The 27,518-nt window shown below is 42.9% G+C and overlaps 1 protein-coding gene across 2 annotated transcripts in view; it reads left to right on the top strand.

Annotated features, from left to right (window-relative positions):
* The window catches only part of MAD1L1 (mitotic arrest deficient 1 like 1), a 350,409-nt gene that overhangs the window by 126,127 nt on the left and 196,764 nt on the right, over positions 1-27,518 (top strand). For both annotated transcript variants that reach the window (XM_041401934.1, XM_041401935.1), the window contains exon 12: positions 16,414-16,554. In XM_041401934.1, the coding sequence (XP_041257868.1) occupies positions 16,414-16,554 (141 nt within the window). The remainder of the gene's footprint in view (positions 1-16,413; positions 16,555-27,518) is intronic.

Raw genomic sequence — 27,518 nt, 5'->3', positions numbered from 1 at the left:
AATGAGAAGCTTTTCTTCTGAGTGCCCTTGCTCACATGAGGGATAGGATTAAGTATCAGTGGCTACAGGTAGAGCTGGTAATCTTCATATCCAGAGGGATGGAGATGATGGGATGATCCCCTCATAGTGGGACAAAGCAGCACCTTTGGATATCCCTTTTTACTCCTAGAATTCTAAGCCACGTTTTGGTTGATTCTGGTAGGTACTGATCATTTCTTCTGCAAAACCAGAGAGGAATTAGATCTCCTGATGTCTTTCATGACTTTTGAATGTCAAGAATTTGGAGCACGTGCAACAGGAATGCTTTGGGATTGTTCATACCTATCACTATCTCTGCTTCTTTTTACTGCTTCCTTCTGCTTTTGCCCTTCTCTGTGTGTCTTCAGGAGAGGCAGCACCTCAGAAGTGGCTGCATCATGTCAGTGATCCTTTCCTACACAGAGCTGGTGCACATTTTGATGTTTTGTTTTGATAAGAATGACCTAATCACTGAGAAGATCCCCAGGGAGCCTTCAGAGGTCTGTGTTTTAGCCTGGTTCTAAACTGGTGAGTGACCACAACCCCTTCATCTCGGGGGCACCAATTTCTCCTCCCGGGAGATGGAGATTGTGATGCTGAGCTCCTCTAAGAGGATGCTTTAGGATTAATTGCTAAAAAGTGCAGCATAAAAACCTAAAGGTAGCCCTGCATTTGTGCATTGCTAAATGGAAGAGTTTAATGAACAAGTTACTTAAAACAGTGTCCTCATAAGACATCTGCATTTGCATATATTATACTGCATTTTTCCTCCTGCTTCTCTCCTGCCTTAATTGTCTGTGCTCCACTTTTCCCTAGACTGGAGAGTCTCTTGCTTGTGCTAGATTGGTGAACTAAAGATAAAAGTTTTTGAAAATGAGACCAAGGACAAAAGCAGGGAGGATGTGCAACCCAGAGCTGTAAAAGAATATGTGAGTGTGTTAAAAAGGGTACCAAATTCAATTATTTTTGTTAACCAGTGAGATCAGAAGAAGAATCAATTATATCATGCAGGTATCTCTCTTTCTGAGCTGCATGGTGATAACTTCAATTGCATTTGCTTTTTAAAGTTGATGTACCAGGAGACAGCATTGTTTCAGTAGGGATGAGCAAGGAGGAGGCTAATGTCATCTGTAAATGGCAGGGAAATACGAAACTCACACATCTTGACAGTCATCTCTTCTGTTTAAAAAGCAAATAAGTGAAAAAGCAGGAGAAACTAAGGCATAAAATCACACCTCTTGAAGAAATACAGGGCCAGGCTTGGCGGGCTTTGTTGGAGATGATTTAGCAGTAATTAAATTGGTTCCAACATAGTGGGTAAGACTGAAGATGAGAAGAGGGAGAAAAAAATTTCCTTACTATCCATTAACATGCCGGACTGTTAGCAAGCTTGGTGGGAGAGTGGTGTGTAAGTAAGCATTAGTGATGAGTAACTGCCCTCCCCTTTCAGCGCACACTGAGCAAGCGCTTCACGCTGGCAATAACCACCCCCAGCACTGACACGCTGCCATTCCTGGGTCTGTTCAGAATGCTCTGCTATCAGCCACAGCAAACACCACGGAAATTTCTTTAATGTTGAATGCAGAATTCAGCCCAGCTCCTGCTTGTTTCCCATCTCTTTTGCTGCCCCTGTGAGGGTCTCACCGTGCGGTGCCCCCGCGGCTCCTGCCGGGCTCCAGCAGCCCCTGACAGAGATCACCCGTGTGCCTGAGCCTGTGCAAACATTCCATCAGACCTTTCCTCCCAGCCAGCCTGCCGTGGGATGCTGTGCCTCTGGGGCTGCTCTGGTGTGCAGAACAACACGCTGCTTATAAATAACACTGGCTTATTTATAACACGCTCCTATGGCGTTGCAAATAACAGCCATATCCATCACACGGTGCTCATTGAAATATAAGGGTTTAAAACCACTTCAGAGAGCCCCTGTTTCTTCATATGGCGAGGGAAAAAGCAATTGCTGTTTGGAGCATGGGAGGAGTTGCCTTTGTGTGTCTCTTTCCTGTTGGTATCAGTGGGGTAAATTGTCTAATAACTTCAATTCTAAGCTTTTGAAGTGTTTTTATTGTAAAAAGTATTCTTTAAGAATGAAATATGTTTGAAGAGCATGAGTGTTGAATTTAAAGAAGAATGATTGTGTTCAACTCAGTTCAGTGGGTGATATTAAAGAGGCAATTACACATGATTTGTGAAATAAAGAGCAACCTCGGTAGAGTGTGGTACCTGCAGGGTTTAACAGCACCCTCTGATCTGAGCTAATAAGAGCAGTGTCTAATATTAGAGTTTGCCTTGTCAGAAAACCCATTAGTGTGCCAGTGTGAGGACAGGCAGTGCCAGGCAGAGTGAGCAGCTGTTTGCCTTTTGGTGCCACAGGAGGAGGCAGGGAGAAGCTCTCTAAAAACTTAATTTGTCATGCTGCTGGTTTGCTGTTTACAGTATTAAACTGTTGATTAAGAAAAATATGATTGAATAGGTACCTTCTTTTAGAAGCATGCAGACTTCAGCTGGAGATTAATTCCTTCATTTGCTTGTGTTCCTCAGAAGTTTTTAAAATTTTGCATAAAGTTTTTTTTTCAAGACGAAAACTTCAGAGTTCTCTAGTGTTCAACCTGTTTATTCTTTTCATGTCACCTTCCTTCATACACATTGAACTGACAGTATTTTTCCTTCCTTTCTCACACATCCAGAACCTAAATACAATTACAGTTTCCATTCTATGCCCTTTGGAGGAACAGATCTTTGTAGAAACTATGCCGCAGGCTTGGTGAGAAAGGTTTTTGATTAGTACTACATTTGTTTTTAAAGTTAAAGCTTTTAGAGATTTGTGTTAAAATTAGGTGTATTGGGTAACCTGTTGGATGTGCAAATACAGAATATTAATCAAAGACCACAGACATTTCTTCTCTGCTTTGATTTTTAGCATGGCTTTGTGAGTATCCTGCATTTTACTTGGCCCTGAGTTTTCAATTACAAAGTGATTTCTTGTCCTTGTTCCCTATCTCATTTATTCGTGGCTCTCCTTCCAGTCAGCTCTGGATAACTGAGAGATATGCTAGAATGGTTCTTCTCAGTTGTTGGAGAGAAATTGATATTTATTAACCATCTACTGAAATGGTAAAAAGCAAGAGGAAAAAGTGAAGAATTACATTGGTGAATACTGCAGAGAAGCATATCTTCAAATATGTACAAGACTGCTCTGGAGGAAGAGGTGATCATTTTTTGGCAGGAATTGTGCTCGTAGGCATAGAGATAATTTCTGGCAGGTATTTTGTGTTCTGTTCGTGCTTCCAAGGCACTGCCCCAGCAGCTCTGAGCACAGACAGGATGGATGGACTGTGCTTTGCCCTCTCCTCCTTCTCTGACCTCGGTGTGACAGAGCCAGCCTGGTCTTGTCAAGCAGCCTGAGGTGGATGGGATCAATATTTCCCTGAGTGGAGCTCTGGAGGTGGTCAGGGAGATCCAAACCTTTGTGAGGCTTCAGGTGCCGAGACCATCGGAAGATCCATCATCAGAAGGTACATCTGTACTTCACAGGTACATCAGCTTCTTGTACCTTGTTCCTCGTGTCACAGAAATGCCACTAGAGGATCTTACATGGTGATGACACTGTTTTAAGAGCCTGTTCAGAAACTGGAGACTTCTGAAGAGACAGCAATAGTGTTTTATTTGCGTGTACTCCTTTCATTATGTGTATCTGGAGCTGATTTGATTTGCTCGTGTTCTGAACTGATAGCTTTCCCCCTAATTTTCTTCTTGACTTAAGTGAGTATTAATCATAAACTGTTTCATTAGTGACTAATTTGATTGAGTGAAAAAGTTGAAAAGATTTGACGTCTGCTTTAAAATTTGTGCAACGTCTCCCATGGACTCAAGGCAGGTATTTGGCACAGAGATTGTTCTGCATAACCTTGCTTGTTGATTTTGTTTGTGTGTGCATTTAGAATCCTTGATGTGCACAGGGAGACAGGCAGAAACTTATCACTTGCTGCTTTTTGGATGCTTCTTTACCCTCCAGAAGCTGCATGGGCAATAACCATGGGCAGCATCTCTGGGACTGCACTGACAAAAACAATGCATTTGTCCTGCTGTCTTCGAACAAGCTAAAGCTCATAAATGTTGTTATTGGAGGTGAAATAATAAGGATAAGTGTAAAAAGTAATAGTTGCAAGTGAAATAGGAGCAGCTTTTTGGAGTAAGTTGAGAGAGAAGGATTGTCAGGTGGTCAGAAATTCCAGTGTGATTTGTTCCTGTTACCTTTTGCCTTTCCTTCGTCACCAAACCAACGCTTTTTTTTTGCTTGTGGATTCAAGTGATTTTATGGTGATTGTGGAGGGTTTTTTAAACAGCCTCAGATGGATGTTAAGGACACTGTTATATAATTGAAAATGACTCCTGAGAGAGGGAAGCAAAGCCAGTGGCAGGATCACAGCCCTGGTCTTCTGGAGAGGGGAGTCTGAGCTATTCATGAACCTGCCTGGAAGAATTCCATGGAATATGCTCCTGGAGAGAAGGGGGAGCCAGGAGAGCTGGGGAGGGCAGGGAGGACAATATCCTGAGCAGCTTTCAAACCTCAACTGTTGTGCAAGTTTGAGTCTGCCCAGTGCTGATAATAGACTGCATTGAAAATGGCATCATCTCCTCCAGCACTGGCTGGTAAGATAAAGGTGCATTTGAGAAAGATTGCACTAAGTCAGGAGTGTGCCAGGTTTATTGAAAGGCACTTTATTAAATAATATAATGGTATTTTCCAAATGGAAGCAGAAGAACCAAATATAGCAACAGATATGTGACTTTAAACTTTTAACTTACTTCAGTATAAGAAAAATTGTTCTGATAGTATTTCCTGATGTATCACAATGGACATTTTTCAAGAGATGGACAAATTTAGGAGTGAGTGTTGTGGGTTGAAATACTGCAGTGCAAATGGGTCTGTTCCCACCTTCTTGTTTTCTTGAAGACTTGACTGCAAACTCAAAATTCTGTAATTCTGCCTGTGGTGGATTGGGCTGTGGTTTGGATTGTCTTTCTGGTAGGTGGAGCACAGCAAAGGTGAAAATTCAACTAAAGTCCCCTAAAATTGTTCAGAAAGTTCTGTGTGGATGTGCTGCAGTATGGAAGGAGGATAATCATCATATTGACCAGCTTTTTCTGTGGTGTTACATCGCAGGGAGGGACTTCTTCCCTTCTATCTTTTGTTTGCCAGTTATTTCTGTGGTTTTACCATATTCTGTACACTTGGAAGTGGTGCCTAGAAGTAGAAAAGCTGATGGTCTGTTTCATTCTCCAGAACGTGGCAGTTTGTTACTATGAAAACAAACCAAAGGGTTTTGTTTGCAACAAAGGAGGTTTTTGATACTACGTTTCTGTTCTTTACTGAAATCTAGTTTTGTTGAAAGTGCAAACATTGTGGTCAAATATTAAAAAGATGATGAATGTTTGTCTCGTGCATTTAATCATAATTGTTTTTCAGATGTATATAATGAATATCTTTCCTAAATAATGTTTTTCTTCTGGTAAACTGATTTTTCCACTTGTTTTTAATGAAGCACGACTTCAGTGCTTCACATTTTGTCTAATGGCGTGAGCATAACATTCTTGATGTCAATGCAGTTTTGAGGAAAGATTTTGTTGGTTTAATATTGCAGAGACAGTGGAGAGAGAGAAAAGAAAGCAATGTCATTTTGTCTGAATTAATTTTGCAGTGTCTAGTGATACTAAAGGGAAGGTGTTCACTGAGTGGCAGCTAGTGTTAAAATTAGCTTTACGAACTAGAAAGTAAAAATTTCAGTGCTGAAATGTTTAAATTTGAGGAAATCTGTACATGTGGGCTGCTACCACAAGAACTGGAGATTCAGGTGTGGAGATAAATTCTCTTCTTTGGTGTTCTCTGCTGCTGTGGTTGAGGGGGTTACTGAGAAGATTACTTGCTGGGTTTTGTCATCCCCTGGCTCAGCAGCTTTTGGGAAAACATCTTGTCCTGGTGCTGTGAGCATGGCAGGAGGGGGTCAGGAGGTACCTGTTACTCACAGAGAGGTGGGGAAGGGACCCAGCATTTTGTGTCTTCACTTCTTCCTCATCAACCCAGGTCAGGCAGAGATGCTGCAGAATGAGAGCAGCAGTCGGACATGGGTGATGAGTGTGTGAAAGATTGGGAAAGCAGCTATGCTGGAAAAATGATGATTGGACTTGTTGACCTTAAAAAGCAGTTGAAGAAGAGGTGACAATTTGAAAGCACAGAATCTAATGAATGAATGATTTAGAGTTGTCTGGGAGTTGTTTTCCCTGTCTGTGCAAGGCAACAACAAAGATGTTCAATGGAGCTGAAAGGTGGCAAATTAAAGCCTGATAAAAGAAAATGCATTTTGAAGCAGTGAAAAAAAGTAATGGGATTAATTTCCACCAGAAAACTGGTAAAGTCAGGAGTTTCTCAGTGTTCAGATGACTGGATATTTATACAATCAATGAAAGTATCCAGAGGAGTTGTCAGTGAGAGGTTGTTTTTCAAATGTTTTTATTAGATGTCATTTTTCTGGAGTTGGGAAGCCCAAGGTGAAGGTGCAGCTGGAATTTTGGTAAAGCACCTGCCTGAAGTGGTCTTTGTAGCTGTTTCTTAAACATCCAGTTTTGCTGTTCACCATGTCAGGCTGTCAGGAGGAGCAGGATCCCAGGCACAGAGGGGTTATGGGCTCCTCTGCCAGCCTGCCCTGAGGTCTGTATGGGATTCCCATGGCAAACTTCTGCTCAGAAGCTGCAGCCCCGAGCACTGAGGTGGCACATTTTCCTTTTCAAATGCAGAAAACTCTTTCAGAAGTGCAGGTCACAAGGTTAAATATCATCTTCATGGTGCTCACTTGCTGCCCAAGAGCAAACTCTGAAGGTGACTCCTGATTAAGCTAATGAGGCACATTCTGTGGGTGTTGGCTGAGCTGTGCTCTGGGTGGGAGAATAAACTGATCCTGAAAACAGCCAAGGAGCTGTTCTGTGGTGCAGTTTCCATCTTTTATAAGACAGAGGTGTTAAAATGATCTTTCATGTTTTCAAAGGGTACAAGTTAAAACATGGAACCCTCATCATGTAGGTAATGTGAAACATGTGATGTAAAGTTAGTATTTTGACCTCATGCAGGGAAAGCATAGAGTTTTAGTTCAGAGTAAAGGCTTATCATTGCTTTGCTCTGAGTAAATCACTGGGTGTGATTAAATAATCTGGCCCAGTCTTATTGTTGGGAGCAGGGTTTGGGTGTGAAGTGACCCTTCATGTTCTTATTTTTTCAAGAAGAATATATTTGGATATTCTTTTGCTTTATAGGTGGTTTATATAGTATGGAAGGTGCAGCCTGGGCAGGTTTCAGTCTCAGTTCAGTCTTCTCTCCCTAGTGTTCTCTCAGAAGGAGGAGCTGCTGGGCTGCAAGGGCCAAGAGCTGTGTCCCCTCTGCCCTGAGGATCCTTTATAATAATGCAGATATAGTATGGGTGACCTGGGAGATAACTTGATGTACAATTTGTGAAACACTTATTGGAATCACTGATCTTTTGTACCCTGGAGGCAGTAGAGGGAATGTTTTATGAATTAGGTAAAGTATGGGAAATGATTAAAATCTTCTAATAAAGCAGTCAGGTGATGTATATTCTGAAGCATCACCTAAAATCCCTTTTTCTTTGCCTTGTTCAAAAAGCCACAGCTGGCATATTTCTGGAGTTGTTGACACATCATGAGGGGATCAAGGAATTAGTTTGAGTTCAACGGAATGTGCTGTGTTGGATTGGATGAACTCATGTCTGGGTTTTTTTGGGTTTTTTTTGTCCTCTCAAATGTGATGTGAGAGCTTTGCCCTCCTGATTCAGTTCTGTCTTAGCCTGAATACCCTGGGAGCAGAGCCCAGGTGATGGGGCCATTCCTCCTCCTTTATTCTTGCAGAGATAACTGCACTGGCTTTGAGCACAGTTCAGTTTACTTGTCTCTCAAGTTAATGATATTTAAGTGGTTAAAACTGCAGGAAATTGTCTGTTAAGAGCTTTAGAGGCCAATTTCAGGGTTACTTAGTAGACAGGAGGAAAAAGAAATCTGAGAGTAAGGAATGAACATAGGGGTGAAATTTTATACACCAGCAGCATAAAAATCTCATGTACTATCACAGAAACTTTTTGTTCCTTATTTTTAGTTCTCTATTTTTTTTTTAATAGGTGAGTGACACATTAGTATTGTATTGCCAGTGAGGATGAATCCATTCCCTTGTCAGCTGTATGCTTTCCCTCTGGCAGGGATGGTAATCTCGTGGCTAGATTGAGGAAGGTGTGTTGAGCGTTTTGGGGTGGTTTTTTAAAAGAAATTATTGTTTTTCACATGTGAACTGTGCACATGGTGTCAGATACTGGTGTCAGATGGGGAGTGACCCTGTGCTGAGGCAGGTGAATAAGGCAGCTTCACACACAAGATTGCCACTGCCTGAGCAGTGGGATTGTGAGAAATGATAGGAAAATGAGGGGTTTTTTGGAATTAAGAGATGCCAAACACACTGAGACAGAAAAGCAGGCTCACTCTGGAGATAGGCAGCAGTGAGTGTTCCAGTAGAGGGGAGCTAAACTAAGAAAAAAACATACAATTATTTCACAGCAGCAGGAGGCTAAGAAACATAACTGAACATGTTAAACTCACTGTGAAGCAAGAGGACCCCAGGGGTATTTTAGTCAGATAATATTTAATTTGTTGCAGTGTCAGTTGTATGATTGCTTGTCAGCTGGCATATGGATGTGCTGTAAGCAAAATGGGGCTTTCAGAGACCATGCACAATTTTCCAGAAGATAGTAAAGCAGGAGATTTATCAGAGACGGATTAAAAGAGTTACAGTGGATTTATTTGCTCTGGTCCACTGCCAGGATATAAGGCAAGGAGCTCTCTGCAGAGAAGTGTTGGAGGAGAGGGACAGGAGCTAGAAAGGGAGGACTGTTACTCAGGAGGAAAACCTACGGAATACAAGAGCATGCAAGATATACACAGGTATTTGTAGGAGTACTTTTAACCTGCCAGCTGAACGTTGGCCAGAAGAGCAATTGGATTGCAGAGTTTCTCCAAAATTTAAGAATGCGTGGTTGAGAAGCTAGGAATGTCTCTGAATGCCTTGTTCTGGCACCTAAAATGAGTCCTGGATCATCTCTCTCATGCTCTCTCCCTGATTGTGCCCTCTTCCCACCACAGTTTCCCTGAGTTGTTGCTTTCTCCAGATTTCCAGCCTCAGGATGAAAGTTGCTTTTCAGCCTGAATGATAACCTGACTTTCCTAGCAAGGAATGGCTCTAAGAGTGTTAGAAAACAGATGAAAACCATCCCTTGCAGAGAGATGGTGGGACACACAGGGATTCCTGGTTTGCTGTGTGCCTGTGGTTATGTACAGCAGCTTTTCTGACCTGTCCTGTTAGGCATGGATGGGAGGTACTTGGACTTCAAAAGAAGGTATATTTAATTTTCTTGGAGAAGCCTTAGTTGTGGGGCACAGCACATCTGAAAGGCTTCTTTAGGGGTTAAATCCATCTTTAGATTCCTGCAATAACTTTAAGTTGGCTCGAGGGGCAAAAACACAAGCAGAGTGTTGATATATAGACAGTCACATTTGAGAATTAAGGATACTTTAAAAAATGTTTCCTAATGGTCTTGTCAGTGCAAGGATAGGGAAAGCTGCTGGATGTTTTTATTTTTATGAAGTTAACAGGTTTTTTTTGTAAATGGTGTTTTAATTGAGGTCTTGAGTAGAAAGTCAATGGTGTGTGTATACATATGTGTCTGCAGTCAGTTCTGATTTGCAAAGTAATGTGAAAATAGGTCAGCCACAGAGAGAAGTGTTGGGAAATGGCTGCAGCTGAGGAGGAAGCTGTTTGTTTGCTTGGGAGTAGAAAATGTTGGCTTAAGGATGATTTGTACAGAAGATGAGAGTGCTAAGAGGACGGGGAACCATTTGCCTTCTGGTCATCATAGTTGCTGCTGAAGGCAAGGAGGGGTTGAGAAGTTTCTGGTAATTTAACTTTTGCTGGTTTTGTTTGGCTGGTTTTTGATCTGGAAGAGTCCATTAGCTCCTGTGCTAATTAGCAATGCTCCAAGAGGGGCTAAGGGATAAGAGCAAAGTCTGACCCAGTGTGTCTTTAGCCCCAGCTGTCCCTGCAGGGCTGGTGCTTCCTGGGCCTTGCTGTTGCTTTGTTTTGCTTTTGCCCCTACACTTTCTATAAGACAGCAGGATTTTAACTAAGCTTTACTTCCAAAGTAAGGCTTAACAGCCCTCAGACTGGGGCAGAACCTGTAAATTGTCAACATCCCTGTTCCCATTCCCTGGTCAATGCTTTTTGTAGGGCACGGGGTGTATCCTGGTGAAGCTGGAGAGGGCTGCACATGTTCCCATCAGGAAGGCACAAACAGGCAGCCCTGGGAAGGGGCAGATTCCCAGTGATGCTGCAGCCTGGTCGTGATGCCTGGTGGCTCTGCTGCCACACTCAGAGCTCTGTGCTTTGTTTCCATGAGCTGCATCAGCCTGATACAAACTCATCCCTCTGAATTACAGAGATGTTGTTGAATTGTAATTCTCCTCTTTGATAAACACATCACTGCAGTTAAGATTTATCACATTTATTATTTGCCTTTATTCAGTAGACAATTTACCTGTCAAAGAAGGAAATTAGACTGTTTTCATATTATTCATATTAAGGCTCAGTTGATTGTTTCTTGTCCTTAATTCTTCTCTAGCTGCTTGCAATTTGATTGTTAATGTGTTTTTCAAGTATTTTATGAGATACCAAAATATTGAAGTGATTTATAATTGCCAGAATCTGTATCCTCTCATCCATCCTTCTCTTAAAAGGTTGGGTCTGTCTGTCCTGTTTTCAGTTGCTGTCTTAACATTTGTGAGCTCCTCAAAGGTAGTTGCTCATGGACCAGAGATTAATGTGATTAATTTTATCCAGTAACTAAGAATGTATTTTGTCAGTAGGTGCTGATGCAGTCTAATATATTTAAGTATTCTTCAGTTATTTCTAACCATATCATTGGTTTATATTCCTGTGCCTCTCACTAATTTTACTGATGTTATGCATGTGGTCAAGCCCTGCTTGCCATCTCCCTTCTTCTATGTATTAGTTTAAAAGCATAAAGCCCAGACCTCTGTTACACAGTCATCTCTCTCTCTTATTTGTGTTTTTATGAAAAATAGTTAGCTAAATTATACCTGATTGAAAATAGCATCTGTTTGATGTTGAAGCTCCATATCTTTCTTCAGTCTTGAAATTTTTCCTTATTACAACTAATTTGGATTTAGGAGTCTGAAGATGAAGAGGAGGGGGAAGAAATCTTGCCACTGATTTCTGATAATGAAGCAGCCTGTTAACATTCCTCAAAAATTATCATTAATTAAACAAAAAGCTGATGTAATACTTGGGAATATTTCTGTACCATCAAAAAAGCACCAAGTGGGAAGGGAAATATTCTACAAAATACCATTCTGATTCCACTGCACAGAGTCTGTCTCCTCTGCCAGGCTCTAACCTGTGCACAAGTGAGAGAGCAAGAGAGCTGTGGTGTTGGGTTGTGGATTAATAGTCAGAGTTCACTCGTGTGGAAATAAAGCAGATTTTACTGTGACTAGAATGTGTCATTAAAAAGCCATTATTGGAACTGACCAGCACAATTCCTGCTCCCTCATTGCTAATGACAAAGCAATCTGTTCTTTAAAGAACAACAACCCTGTGTTTTCTTGCAGAGAATGGTGCAGGAGACTCACCAGAACAGAAGCAGGGTGAAGAGAGGCACTTGAAAGATTTATTGATCAATAAACCAGACAATTACAGCTTGTTTATAAAAGGAAAAAAATAAAAAAGCCACCTCGAACCTCAGGCCTGCGAGCAACCCTGAGACTCTAATAATGATAACTCTGGCATCCAGCTTGAAACGATAAAAGTCAATAGGAAGATATAGGATTTCAATAAAATTATGACACTAGATAAACTTTACCCCAGGAACACATTTTCCCTGGGTGTGTGACTGACTTCAGCTAGATTTGTAACTTTAATTTCTTTCTTATTGATTTTTCTTTTCTTCAACTAATTAGAAAGTCTGTGGTGAATGGGGTGTGTGTGTTTGAAGAGGGGCTAACGAGCAGCAGCAGAGGAAGGGCCTGAACTTACATCTATGTATATAGGGTCAGGCACCTTTTTAGGGTTTTTTTGGCTATGTTTTACTCTTCAGCTGCTTCCCACACCCAGGCAGGAGTGGCTCTGATGCTCCTCAGTGTGCAGGTGTCTGTGGGCTGCCCCTGTGATGTGCAGTGCTGCAGTGACTTGGAGGATGATGGTTGCAGTGATGATGATGATGGTGCTTATGTGAACCCTTCTTAGTTCTTTCCCTAAAATTAACCCAAAAGTCCTGGAGGATCCCAGTTGTATTCCTGCTGTTTCTAAACCTCTCTGGGGTGTGAAGGCTGCAGAAAGGAACTTTGTCTGAGCTTCAAAGTACTTGTCAGCCAGGTCAAATTTTGGTTTTACACAGAGGGAGTAGAGGAGCTGGTGGGAGGACTGGGCAGAAGTTTCATCTTTTGCAGAGGTGCCATCCTGTTCTTTCCCATAGCAGATTTTCAAGGGATTAGCTCTAGTTTCTGGTTCAAATTATAAAATGTGTTTTCTTCTTAGTTACTTATGCAATAGTGGGAGGAATATTTATTTGATGAATGGGCTGGTGCTGGCAGAAGGAAGGGAAACTGTTCAACCTTTGAAAAAATCACTATCCTTCCTCTTTTTCAAACTTACATCTCCTCAAACACAGCTGCAAGCTGCAGCACCAGGGTTTGCTGTGGGGCATTAATTTCCTAGGTTTGTAATGAACATCAGAATTATTATTCTGCATTTAGGGGATGTTTGGAATGAGCTACATTTCTGTTCAAGTGTTGGTTTAAAACTGGTAAGGTAAAGATCACCTGGAATTGTGCCAGGGTAGGGCCATGGTGAGTTAGCAGAGATTTACCCTGTGCTGGGTAAATTCTGGTAATTCCCAGAGGAACTGCTTTTTAGTAATTCTGATGAATATTCTCCAGAGAGGGAGCAGCAAAGCAGCTGTATTAGAATAAGGTTAGAAAGGGCATCTGAAAGTGCCTGGGGAGATTTTGATGGGTCGGGAAGAATGAGGAAATACTGCAGCAATTACTAAATTAGGATTACATTTTAGAGAATCTTTTTAGACAGAAGACTTCTCAACAAGAACTTCTGTTTCCTGCCAAACTAACAAGATCTTTAGGAGGGAGGGAAAAGCTTTTAGTAAGTGCTCTTGATGGGGAGAAATTTAAAGAATGGAGCTGGGGACCACTTGGAAGTTGAGAAATGATTTCACTAACAGTATTAATATTTAGAAATAATTAAAGAGGCTAAGTGAACTCCAGGATCAAGTGTTTAATTGTGCCACCCTTTAGTTCAGCTTTTAAGAATTTTTTTTCCCCAATACAGCTTCTGTTGTGTTTACCATGTGTGATTTTTTTTCTTGACAAGTTTACTCTTTGTTTTAGAGAGATGTCTTGAAGGGCAAGGGCTGTGGTTGATTTTAGGGGAAGGACAGCCTGTGGGATTGGTCATGTTCCCATGCAGTTTTCCCAGGAAAGTTGGAGTTTGTCCTCCTTGTACTCAACAGCCCAGGAGCTGCTGTGGTCTTGATGGGCATGACTAAAATGAGCTCATATTCAACAGTTAATTGAAAGCCAAGTGTGATGGGAGCTGCCAGGGGTCCTGTTTGCTTTTGAAAAAACGCCAAGGGTTTTGGGACTGCCTCTGCTGCAACAGAAAGAACACAGCAGTGGTAAGTTATCACGTCGGTGAAAGTTGCTGAGGAGAAAATTAGGGCAGCAGAGGAGCTCAGAATGCAGAGAAGGAGAGAGGATGCTGTAATTGCAAATCTAATTGCAACAACATGCAAAGCTCAAACCAATACCTTCACTAAATGCTGTCATTATGTTCTCTTCTGTGCTCTAGAAAGTGATTTGGCTGTAAATGGAGACTGGAATTCATCTCCCAGGCAAAAGGTTCTAAACTATGGCAAAACTATTTCCCTGGAAAAATATTTCTCTTCAGTCAAACCTGGGCTAGGAGCTGGTAACAACTGCTGGTACTATTTATGTTAAAACCTGTTTTTCTTTATAATTTTATTAACTCAGTTCCTCTAGCCCCAGGCTGTCCTTCAGTCTTGGGGTCCTTTTCCCTGCTGACCAGCCCAGCTGTGTTGGCTGACCTTTCAGTCCATGACGTGCTCTGAACACACTGTACCTCTGGCAGTGCCCCCAGTCTTGTTGTCACACCTTGAATTTGAATGTTCCTTCCCTTCCCACGTGGACACTTGCTATCCACATTCGGTCTTTGACCTTTAGATTTGGAAGGAGGAGATAACCTTTGTATCTGGGCTGAACTGGGTTACCTTCACTCTCTGAAATACAGCCTTTTGCATTTAGGGGTGTGGGGGAAAGGACCTTTTTTCCTGCCCACCAATTCCTGATTTGCCCAAGTGAAGCTTTTCAGTGCAGCTGGGTTTATGAAGTGCTGCACTGGCCTGGGCTGGATGTGAACAGCACAGCCCAGTGATCTGATATTGCTTTGTCTATGATGGCAGAATTCCCAGCAAGGAGCTGGTTTGTCCAGACTGTTCCTGTATTTGTGTAGCAGGGGAGGTAGCAAACGTCAGCAGTGAAAGGTGGGCAGCACTGCTCAGGTTTCCTCAGAGTTTTGGCTCTTTGGATTTATGCCAAGGGCCTGTGCTGCTTTGGCCCTGTTCTGTAGCCTCATAAGCACCAAGGTTCTTCCATGCAGTCAAAAGATAAAATTCTTCATCCAGCTGCTTATCTCTGTGTGCATATTGCAGTGTTACCAGCCACCTCCTTAAACATACCTGGCTTCTTCTAATTTTCCTTTTGTCCCCATTCTTCTTCTTCATCAGTGCCTTGGAGGGAGGCATTAGGTGCTTCTGAAGCTGGGAATGCATTAGGAATATTTCAGCCAGTAGCCCACACAAAAAGTTTTATGTTTAGCTCTGAGCCCAAGCCTTGTAGTTGGGGAGCTGCTGTCGGGGAGAGGAGAAGGCTCCTTCTGTTTGTCTTTCTCTGCAAATGCCTGGTTATAATTGCCAGTAGACAGAGAAGTGAGCCAAACACTGCCTGCCAGACATTAACCTCTGAAAAAATGTTTGTTACAAGCACTGAGTGTTGCAGCATCTAACAAGTGATAAGTCACATACCATTTTGAGGATATTTGCTCTCAGCCACTTTGTTCGATGTCAAATCTGTTTCATTTCTGTTGTGACAATTCTGTTCTTTCTTTGCTGAGGCTCTGGCAGGGAAAATGTCAAGTACAACACTAAATATTTTGCTGAGGAAACCCATTCAGCCATGTTGAATTAGAAGAGTGTCTCCAGGAAGAAGGCAGGCTCTGTTTTCAGTTGCCATCTGCTTGTTAGAGTGTCTGTATGTTGCTTTCCTGCAAAGGATGTGGGGTTTTATAGACACGAGAAAGTCTAATTTTGCAGTTTTCACAGCAGCAACATTTATTTTATTAGAATTGTGTGTTCATCTGTGCCTTGATGCTGATATGAAGATGATGAGCATGCATCCATCAGAGTTGAGTTGCTGTACAAAAGAACAAAGTGGGCAAAGATGCAGAAGGCTCTCAGAGCATGCTGTGGAGCTTTATCCCTAGAAGTACTTGCTGCTGTTCCTGGCAGGGTGTGTGGTCTGGGCCTTTATCCCATGTGGGAAATTGATTTGTAGACAGTTCTCTAGGCCCACGCTATGCATCTGTATGCAAACTTTAAGATAAGAAATGCTGACTTAGAAATGCCATGGAATAGGACAGATATTGTTGAGAGAGAAATGGAGCTAGAAACAAGTTTCAAAGGATGGTCTTGCAAATAAAACTAGATACTTTGGAGAAATAGAACTATGAAAGGTGCATTGTAGTAGGACCCACGAGGAGTAGTTTTAGATAATTGGCTTTAAGGCCTCTAAAGCATGGTGTGGCAAAAAGCTGATAGGCCAAGAAACGCTTATGTAGTGTATTGCAATTAAGAAATAGTTGGCTTCTGACTGTGATGGTGTGAATTATAACATCTGTATTGTCTCACCCTTCTCATGAGACTGTAAATGGAATACAAGTTTTTAAAACACCTCTCAGTTGCCCCATCTCTGGGTCAGGAAAGGGAATTGCCCAACAATCCCTGAGTGTTTTGGTGCTGTTCTTGTCAGGGTGTGTGGTTTGTGCCTTCATCCCTGGGTGTTTTGCTGTTGTTCCTGTCAGGGTGCATGGTCTGGTCCTTCATCCCTGGGTGTTCTGCTGTTGTTCCTGTCAGGGTGCATGGTCTGGTCCTTCATCCCTGGGTGTTCTGCTGTTGTTCCCTGCAGGAGCGTGACGGGATGCGGGCGATCCTGGAGTCGTACGACAGCGAGCTGACCCCGGCGGAGCACTCGCCGCAGCTGAGCCGCCGCATGCGCGAGGCCGAGGACATGGTGCAGAAGCTGCACGCTCACAACACCGAGCTGGAGGTAATAAAGCAGCATCCTGCTCTAACCCCAGGGGTGGAGGAGTTGAGATCTCTAAGATTGAGTTGCCTGGTGACGGGATCTGCTCTTGCAGGAGCCAGATTTGCGGTGTACGCGCTCCGAAATTCCAGGATCAGTAAGAGCCACAAGTTATTGCTCTGTAGCTGAGGCTGGAAGAAGCCAAGAATAATCATCTTTGGGTGTGCTGAGTGTGCTGTGCTGCACTGCATGGCTGGAGGGGCAACCACTCCCTGTGGTGAAAGGGTTGTGAAGGGGTAGCAGGTGTGGGGTCTTCTCTGTGGTGTAGTCAAAGAGATTCACTCTATCACATGTGTAATCCAGGCTCTGCTGTACACAATGTGAGCAACTTGTGTTTATAACAGCTCTACTTATGGGTTGATGAAGTAAAGTGAGTGTCTGCTGTAAGTTCTTCACTCTTGGGCCTGAAAAACCCCAGAATACTGGTCACTATTAAGTGCTTTTTACTAGGTTTTCTCTAAGAAAGAAAACATTCTGTCCAAAGATAGAAGTATTTCTGAAATGAATTCTTATATTCTCCTTAGTTCTCTTTTTGAAAATTTGGAATCTGAAATGTGGTGAGCTGAAGTTAACCTGTACTGGCCAAATTGTTCCTCTCTTCTGTTGTGCTTAGTGGAATGGGCTTTGTGGTTATGAGTTGAAATATTTGGGATATATCTGTGATCTTAAAGCTTGGCAGTTTTATTACATCAGGCTTTACAATAGTCATAAGTAAGTGAGTTTTTTTTCATGTCTAATTTCATCATCATGTAGATTTAGGTGCTATAACTCAAATAGAGTAGAATGGTAGAAATTGCTCCTTGAGTTCATGCTCAAGCCACAGAGTGACACAGAACTGTCTCACTCTGCACAAAACTCTGTTGTTTCTGGCATCTTTAAAAATGCTCTTTCCTTGTGTTGGGAGATGGGGACTTATTTCAGGCAGTACTGGCTCCAGTGATCTTTAAATCCTGAGGACAGCACAACATGGTGTAGATCAGTGTGCTGGTGTAGATTCATTTCATTGTTGTTTCTCTGAAAACAAATTCTGCAAAATTTTGGGCAAGCTGATAGAGAAGTTAGCTGGTAACACCACATAAAATGGAAATCTCTCTGAATTCATCTGCCCCAGGATGTTTCTCTGTTTTGTCTTTTAAACACTGCGTTGCTTCCCAGCAGACAGAGCAGGATTCAGTGATGCTGACATAAAGGGAGAGGTGGCTGATTTATCCTGCTTCCTTAGTTGTTCCCAACAGTGGCTCTAGGTTGTTGCAGGAAGATTTTCTGAATTGTTTCCTTGAATGTGTCAGGTGTGCTGTGTTGTCTTCAGGCAAGAGCAAATTATCTTTTCTTCTTCAGATGAAAGCATGGAATAGTATGGGAGCCATTTGGTTCTACCCCTTTGATTATTTATAGGGAACAAATTCTACATTTATTTTCATGGATATGGATCAAGGGGTACATGGAAAATTTCAGAAAGGAGATCTGTTCTCTGGAGGTTTGTTGTGTGTGATGTCAACCTCTAAGACTTTGCTAGAATGAGGATTCAAAGACCTGAAATCTTCCTCCCAAAGTACAATTTTACACTTCAGCTTGATTGTGTTTGCCTTTCTGACTGCAGTATTGGCTGCTGAATCCCATCTGTTTTGAAATTTTGGGGGGAAGTGTTTTGTTGCAGTAAAAGCTTGAAAACTGGAAAGAGAAATTGAGGTACAGGCAGGACCCCTGGTGCTTCATCATCAGGAGCAGCAGCTGTAATCAGCTGCCAGCAGATCAAAGCTGCTGAGATGGTCGATGGCAGCTATTAATAACTCCTGACTTGATGCTCTGCACCCTCCCAGCTCTGCTGAGCCCTCCCCATGAGGTTTGGAAATGTTGACACCTGCATGACTCAGCTCACAAACAGAGGAGACTGCTGGGATGGGGCACCTTGGAGCCTCAGGTGTTTGAGATGTGGGAGAAACAGCCTCTCTAGGGGGGGAGGAGGGAAGGAAAAGGGAGATTGAGCATGTTTAAATCAGTGTGGCAGAAGGGTTGGAGCATCCTGGGAGCCTCCGGTGTGGATGGGCTGGGGAGGAGCACAGGAGAACCAGGAGTGCTCACCTGGGTGCATCCAGCAAAGCAACCAGTGCACAGCTATTCCAGACAGATCCTGGGGTGGCTGCAGAGAGGGACAGGGATGGGTTTGAGCTGAAAAGGCCTGGCTAACACTTTTTGGAAGGCTGGTATGGCTGAAGTGTGGAAAACAGTCGAGAACACCAGCTAGCAGGGGATGTGCTGCTGTGGGTACCCACAGAGGGGTCTCTGGCACCCAGCAGACAGTGGGGGACAGTCCCTGTGTGCCCCATCTCTGCTGGGGAGGCTCCAGGTATCGCTGTGGTCCAGGGGCTTCTGGAGTTTAACAAAGCCCTAGAAGACTCTGAGGGTAATCCATCCTCCTCCGTTACATTTTGTGGGTTCTGCCCTTCAGCTTTATTCATAAATCTTAACATTTGCACTATGAACCATGACTTTTTATTAGTGTTTTCCCTTTTTTCTTTTTAAAAATTTTTGCTACAGAGTACTTAATTTAACAAAATCTGTGTTCCCTTGAAGAGAACCCCTTAATAATTTATTTTTTTCTTGTTCATTCTGTCTAAATCTGGCATTACCAGAAACACTACTTCTGACAAAACAGAGGAGGGAAAAGGGATGTTCTTAACAGGGCTTTTTCCTTGCTCTGGAAAGGGAGATTTCCCCATCCATTTCAGCAGCAATCAGGAAGCTCTGGTGAAGGTGGAGTGATAGAGATAATGCAGTTAGAGAGAGAAGAAAGCTGTGAGGGACTGGGAAGATGTTGGGCTGAAGCAACAGCTTTTAACTCATTAAGGAGATGAGGTCTCTGGTAGGTCCTTTGCTGGGAAGCTGCCAAAAAGAGCAGAGGGAATGTGAGAGGAGTGTGCCAGCTCAGGAGGGGGCTGTGTGTGAGGGCTGGTGTCTGCTGGGAGGATGGAGTAGGACAAGAGGGAGCTGTGCCCCAGCCCTTGCTGGCAGGAGAGCTGCTGGGAGCACTGCACTGCCTGCACCAGACATCACCTGGATCACAGGCACCTTCCAGAAGCTGGGATACAGCAGGGTGCTCTCATCCCAGATCATTTCAGAGGTGATGCTGCAGAAGAACCACTCCTGTCAGAGCCTGATGGGGCAGAGGACTGAAAGGCAAAGAAAGGCTGATGGAGAACTTTTAAAATCCCTTTCACTGATGCTGGATGAGAACAGCTGGATCTGTAATGCATGGACATGTAAACACATGGACAGTTCCTTTCTCCTCCCCAGAACTGCCCCCAGCTCAACCCCCTCCTCCACAGGGCTGATGAGGCTGGGGGGGGCTCAAGGAATCATTTTACAGAGTGTTGAACGTAAAGCACAGAGAGATGCAAAGAAAAATGTCATCTGAAATGGTGGCTGGAAAAGCAAGCAGGCTGTGTCAGCCCATTTCACGTGGTTAATGAAGTGTCACTCACCATCTCTTTAAAAGTGTGTTTTGGAACTGGAGAGGGAATGAGTTTGTCCCTGGCCAGCCTGTTATAAATACTTTAACAGAAATGTAACTGTATTTCTATGGCAGAGTGAATTTTTGTTTTGATACTGGTCATATTAATAGTTTTCTTGCCAGTCTTGGTTTACTTCTACCATCTTAGCTCTCATTGCTTTTAATTTCAAGCTAAATATGACAAAACAAAAAGCTTCTGTGCATGCAGCAGCCACTGTGAAAAAGCTTTGATGTGGAGTTTAGTGTTTGAAAAGTTAAATCCAGCTGCACAAAAGGGAGATAATCATAAATATAACTGCATTAATAGTGATTTTATTACAACACTCCTGGCTCCATGCGAAACTTTAATGAAGAGAGATTTGCAAGGAAGACTCATGCTGACACCTTCAATGGTCTCCAGCATCTTTTACACTGAGAGATTTCCCCTGTCTGTGAGCACCATATGCACTCTCATCAGTTAATTGTGAGTCTGACAGTTTCAGCACATGAAATGCCATATGTTCTGTGCTTTTCTTCCATCACAGACATTACTGGTGACCTCAAAACTCATTGGCCAAATATTGTCACATTATCTGCCCCTGATAACTGCAGTGAATCTGCTGATGGTGAAACCTGGACTTGCTGATTTTGTGGTGTTAAGTCATCAATCTGTTCCTTTCCAAGGGGGTTTGCTCAGCAGCCACCCCAGTGCTTAAAGTGCTGAAATTTTACAGTGAATGCATTAAAATGTTAATTTGAGCAGCTAGTAGTTCTTCCTTGTCTTTCACCCAGCTTCCCCCATCAGCACTTTTCCACTTTTTTTGCCTTATTTTTTTTCTTCCCTTTGATCCACACTTTGTGTTTATCTTGCTCCTTTGCCATATTTCCTCTCCCCCTCAAAGGTAGATTGCTCCTTTATACAGCAGAAGGGGCTTCTGTGGTGATGGGAACTTTACAAAGACGTTTCCTCCCATCTGTGCAAGGTACAGAGGAGTTTGTTTTAATTTTCAGGTTTCTCCTGCCTACTTTCTCTACCTCTCTGCTGCCATCCAACCTTTTTTTTTTTTTTTCTCAGTGACAACTTTTAAGAAGCAGTGAGATGATTACTCTGCTCACTTTGGATGTCCATAAGGAGCAAACTGGAATCACTAGAGCTTTCCTGCCACTCCAGAATGGCATATGTTTCACTTGCCCAGACTTCTGCTGTCACTGTAGATCTTATCTGTGGCTCGTGGGAGAAGACAGGCTCTCTCTAGAGATGGTGCAGAGATGCTCCACGCATCAGCTGCCACTGATTGCTGAACAGCCACAGGGCTGAACATCATCCTCTGACAAAGCAAACACCTTGTTGAAATAGCATTTTGGACCCAAAGCTTTGGCATCTCTTGGCAGACTCGAGCCTTCCCAGGAACCACTGAGGTTCTCTGCATTAGTTTGGCTTTGCTAAAGGGGAGCAGGTCAGGCCTGTGTTCTCTGGCAGTCCTGCAGAATGGATTATGTTGGTTCTCTGTTCTTCCACGTGTTTCATTTTCATCAGACCTCAGTGACCTTATCAATCAGTGAGTCATTAATTTCCTCCCCTCCCTTCTACACTTGCCAGTGGCTGTGTTTTGGGAGAACACCTGGCAAATAAACATCATATAAATGAGGAGGCCAAGTCACCAAGAGGTGTAATGATTTGTTAAAGGTTGACAGTCCCTGCCCTGTGGAAGGACAGTGACTCTTAAAACTAATTGATGCTGCAGCAGATCCTGTCTCTGTGTATCAGCAACTTTTTGTTTGGTCAAACTAGATTTTAAAACTCAGTTGCTTTTAATTTTTTTGAGAAGATTCCTCATTTTGGATCTGTCCTGAAAGTCAGTAATTGATCAAGAGAAGCAGTCCGTGGCACTTCCTTACACTGGAGATATTCTGCAAAACCAGCATTGTTTTCACTACAGGGAGATTGTTGCAGCTATTTTTAGTGTGTGGATGCTCTGAGAGTTTAAGAATGGCTTAAAGTCAGCAGTTTCCAGGGACCACAGCTAACTGGAAGCAACCTCCATCATTCTCAGGAAATGGAATGTCCTGTCACCAACTTGCATAGGGTGAATCATTAACTGAGACAACTTCTCCAGCCTGTAAAAAGCTGCCTTGTGGACAAGCCCCCAGAAAAATACCCCCAGCTGCAAACAGACCAGCAGCCTCAAGGACACTTCTACCTCTTGGCTGTACATTAAAATGCAGGGGACAGAAAAACATTTTCCAGCTCTGCAGCTCTTGTGTTCTTCAAGTGCAGTAAGGACAGGGATAGACAACTGTCATTGCTGTCACCTCTTGCTGAAAGTCACGCTCCTGGTGCAGATGCAGTCAGTGGCACTCTGTCCCTTGTTCTCTTGCTGGGCCACATCTTGACTCTGTCATGTAAAGATGTGCAGTAATGATAAATATAACCAATCACCTGTGTTAGCAGTGCAGGGAGTTCAGGGTGAGCTCTGGCTGTCTGAGTGTTTCAAGCCTGCAGGAAGCACACCCAGCCTTGGGTGAGACTGTGCTGAAATCATCGTCCTGCTGTCCAGGTTTGATCTCAGAGGATGTGGGACTGCTCCTGTATTCAGGCTCTAAGTACTCGCTTCAGCTCTGGCAGATTGATAGGTGCCAGCAACAGCACCCTTCTTCCCAACAATGCTCCTCTTAAAATGCTCTTGGTATGAACACATCCTCCTGTAGCCTCTTCTGTTGACGTTGTGAATAACCAAGCACAAAAGAGGCTTGACCTAAGGAATTTGGATTAGCGTCAGATGTCCCTCCCTGGCTGTTGCAAACATGAGAAACAGATGAACTGTGTCTAAATTCCTACAGAAGATTTAAAATTGGGCTCTTTCTTCCTGATGTATTGGAAAGAGGTGATAACTGAGGTGCAGTTATGAGTCACATTTGCCACAATAGAACAGGGGAGAGCGTTTTGTGCAATGCTGAGAGCTTTCAAATGCTTTACACTGGAGAGCCTGCACGCCTGTGCCGAGAGATACAGGCTCTGCAATTAGATGTCTTTAGGTGGAGGAGGAAGCAGGAATACATTTGAAGTGGGAGCAGTGGCCCCATCCACAGCAAAGACATGGCAGTAAAGAGCTGCTTCTGTGCAGTGTGGTGCAAATCCCCTCCTGCTGCGAGGGGCAGCTGGGGAGCAGGGGCTGAACTGGGGCACAGGCAGAGCAGTGATGGCATGTCTCTTCCCTCTGAGGCAGAAGACAGAAAAAGGCAAATTAAGAGTCTTTGGGGAATGGATTAGGAATGGATAGCTTCCAGCTTTCCAGAGGAAAGGCTTTGAAAGAGTAGAAGCATGTTATTATGTTGGTTTCCATCACTTGCTGCTGCAGGCAGTGTGGAGGGATGGATGGGAGGCAGTAGAGAGGTTGCTGGGCAAATTCTTCTAGAACTTGCACCATTTTCCAGTGTTGCTTTCCAACATTAGAGAAACCTTCAACATTAGGACTACTGCTTTCTATGTTTAATTTAGACATGTAACCTCTGTTAATCTCTTCCAAGCTGGAACGTGTGGTGATTTGAGATAGCGCTGGTCTGAGCCATGTGCACTGTGCAGCTACAGCCCATGTCACTGCAGTGCCACACATCTGGGCAGGAATAGTTCAAGTTTCCTAACAACTTCCAAGGAATATGGTCCCTTTCTGGAAACAGCTGATGGGATCTCCTGGCAGGCAGGGGCACATCCTCCAGAGCACTTCCAGCCCAAAGTTTCCTGAAGTGGCTGGTATGTGTTTGTGTGGTTCAACCACCAGATAAATATCTTGGTGCCTGACTCTTTAGGAATTGAAGAATTTGGGAAAATGGGAGAATTGGCCAAGACTGACCAGTTTCTCTCTGAACTAGAAGCTGGGCTTGTCTAGGTTATGTTTGCCAGAGGGGTCTCAGGCCAGTGCTTTTCATCTCTTGAACTCTTGGTGAGTCAATCTGGCTGAGGCCAATAATGTTCTCCTGTTTGTTAGAACTGCTACTTCGGCGTCTTCTCACATCAATGAAAGCTTTAACAGCCCATGGAAACCAAACAATTTTGGGGAGAAAGGAAATAAATATCTCCTGAAAAAAAGTAAAAGCTAATATTAGACATCAGGATAATGTTTTACACAGAAATTTTACCTGTTCCCTAGCTCTGAGTTGTATTAATGAGATTAAACAGCTCTTTTCTGGGAGTCTTGAGATGTTCTGAACTTGTTGAGATTTGTTGAGTTTTATAATCATTGGATTTGAATTCTGTGATTTGTAGTGCTTCATTTCAGAATAATTGCATAATCACTGAGTAATTTAATATTTAAAGTACGTAGCTGTAAATGTTTTCGTGTCATCTTTTAATTCATGATGATGGTGACCTGTAAGAGTGAATTATATTTTTAATTATTATTTTCTGTTTAAAAACAGAAAAAAAAATGTTAAATCCTGTAAAGATTCCAAGGGTTTCCTGTGGGACCTCCACATAGGCTCAGCACAGTTGTGCCCAGTTATTTCTGTGGGGTCCAGCTAGAGACTTTTGTTGAAATCCTGTTACCAAATAATTTTAACATATAAACAGAAAAAATTCTTTGAGAAAACAACATCAACACAAGCTTGTCCCCATGATCTTGTGGATCCCAACACTCTTGCTCTTTGCAGTTTGCAAGGATTATAAGATCCACTTTAATACTTAAGTTATTGTGGCAATTAGAACAGCAGTGGTTGCTGTCTTGGTTTTCTTTTTGAAGCCCATTGATTCTTTATTTTGGCCTTAATTACAAGTAGTAGAAGAGGTGTTTCTTCAGGGAACTAATTAGTCTAAAATGCCTGGTTCAGCTAGTGCCTGAGCAGTTTGTCGAATGGGGCCTAAATGCAAGTGCCAATTGCAGCTGTTTTGTTTCAGAACACCCATAATTGGTCACCCTCAGTACTTCTCCACGTTAGGAGCTGTGTTTGCTCCCATCTGTTCACCCAGCCTTGCACCATGGCCTGGGCTGTCCAGCACCTCCATTTCCACAGCCTGGTTTGTGTTAAGGTCGTGAGTTTGAGCATGGCACCATTGCCAGTCAAAACTTGAACAGAATTCAAAGGAAGGTGCATGGGTTTCTTTCTTTATTTTTCTCTTTTTCTTTTTCACTTCAGTGTGACCAGCCTACTAATATTTGGATAAGGCTAGGAGCAGAGTAAGTGAAAAACCCAGCTGACAGCAGTTCTCACCATGCTGTGAATGAAAACTAAGCTGTTGATATAGATCTCCTCTGTCCAGGGGTGGTCCAGGTAAATTGTAAGGAACAATTCTGCTTTCTCAGAGGCTTTGCAATTTATCTATTTGCTTTAATCAGTGTTAATGTCAAATGTGCTTTGATGGTGCTAAAAGCTTTTCAGCAAAACAATCTCCAAGTCAAGAGTTGTGGAGAAAACCATGATCTCCCTGAAATGCAAGTTCTAACATTTTTCTTTTGAATTTTATTTATGCTGTTTAATAAAACAGGCAGTGCTGCAGAGCACACGTGCCATGAATCCAGCTGTGGTGACAGTATCATGGCTATGAAATGCATGGCACATCGATTTGACATATTGATGTGATTTATGTTTTCAATTTGTTTAAACGGCTCTAATGGCTGCAGTTTTGACAGATGTACGCTCAGATTTCTAGTTCTGTTCAAGCCCACATTAAAAACACAACTGATTCCTGGCTTAAGACATTGATTTTTATCTGTTCTGTGTTCCTGTGCCTGTGTTCCACACATCAGACTCCCAAATGGGGTTTTTGTGGCATCGACTTCACTTGTTTTCAGAAAATTGTCAAGACAGTTCATTTTCATTGGAAAGCTGATTCTTGGAAGAGTTGCTAAACCTAAGTATTTTTTATTTTTAAAGAAAATCAACAAGAAGCTTGATATATTATATGTTAGGGTATTAATGGTGTATAAAAGCCCAATGAGCTATTCAGAAACCATGAACATGAACAGAGTAATTACTTTGCAGAGGTTATTTTAAGTAGAATATCATGTGTAATGGGAGAGGGTTTGAGGCTTCTTTGTATAAAGGTTACCGCTGTACATTATTTATATACAAAGAAATGATGAGTGTCTGTATTAATTATTTAAGTATGTCTTGAGAGTCCACAAACTCTGAATTTTTCATAAAATCTAGGCTGTGCAGTGCAGTTGGGATCTGACCTGATGGCAGAGACCCTAAACCAGTGATCTTTGTGGCAGATATTATTGCTAGGCCAGTTGTTACCAGCCCTACCTTTGGTAACTCTATTCTGAGTACTCTCAATTTCATTAACATATGGAGGCAGAATTTTTCACTTTCTGGTTTATTCCCTTTTAGAAGAGGTCATTTATTGAGTAAAAATGCAGCCTTAGGATAGGTCAGCCCCTGGTATCTCAAATACTCGGATAAAATTTGCTCCTTTGACCTCGATGGGATTAGCTCCACCTTAGCAAAATCAGGTGCTGGTTCTGAAGCATTCTGTGACCTTTTGCATGAGGGAAGGTGACAGGGACAGCAGAAGTGACATCTGCAGTGACAGCCCCTGTTCCTCTGGGGGGGGAACACACCAGCAGTGACTAATGTTCATTAGTTATTTGCCTTGCACACGTGTGGGTGTGAAGGGGCAGGGGCTCCCCACTTGCTGAAATGAGACACCCCCTCTTCAGAGAGCCTGGGCTGGGGGGTACCTGGTCCCCAGTGCTGCTCCTGCTTGGAAGGGATGGATGCTGCCTTTGCTCCGAGGGGATTGCTCTGTGCTGTGTGCCTAAAGATCATCTGAGTGTACTTAATTGTCTCTCAGCTGCAGCATGGCAGCCTGCAGAGCTGCTGAAAAGAGAGGAGTTGTTGGCGTTATGGATGGTATTTATTTAAAGCTGCTCATTGTGCTTGGCAGAGGCTGCCTGGGCTGAGGGGTGGTGCTGTGATGAGTGCAAAACTACCTATGCAGATGGATTTAATTCCTGGGAATGTGTACAGCTGTGTAAAAGACATCGTGAGGCTCGAATTCTTTCGACATGCATGGTACCAAACACATCCAAGCTTGTTTGAAAGTGTCAGTTAATTATTTTCATATATTATTACTCCCAAAAGGCACAATGTAAATTCACATGTACACATATATAAGTGTTCCTGGGAAAGCATGTCTAAAGAGCTCTAGATGAGTGATTTTACGCTCTCAAAACAATAATGTCCCAGGCTAATTCTACAGGCTTTTTATTGCTTTGCTGTTTAGGTCAATTTTTGAAGACAGTGAGACCATCACAGCTGTATAGAGAAATGACATTTATCTTCCCAGTGCAGTGTGACCTTCTCATTCATAAGTGGAGGCATTTCCTTTCAGGATAATGAGCACCTTTTTATTTAGGCCACACAGGATCCACAGTCCTTGTATCCAATTCCTACAGCCCATCAACACTGTACGCATCACTGCAATTATTGTGGATATTAT

Source organism: Onychostruthus taczanowskii, unplaced genomic scaffold (assembly GCF_017590055.1).
Source record: "Onychostruthus taczanowskii isolate IOZ18803 unplaced genomic scaffold, ASM1759005v1 scaffold19, whole genome shotgun sequence".
Classification (NCBI taxonomy): Eukaryota; Metazoa; Chordata; class Aves; order Passeriformes; family Passeridae; genus Onychostruthus; species Onychostruthus taczanowskii.
The sequence above is the reverse complement of the archived record's forward strand: the minus strand, read 5'-3'. Positions and strand labels throughout refer to the sequence as shown.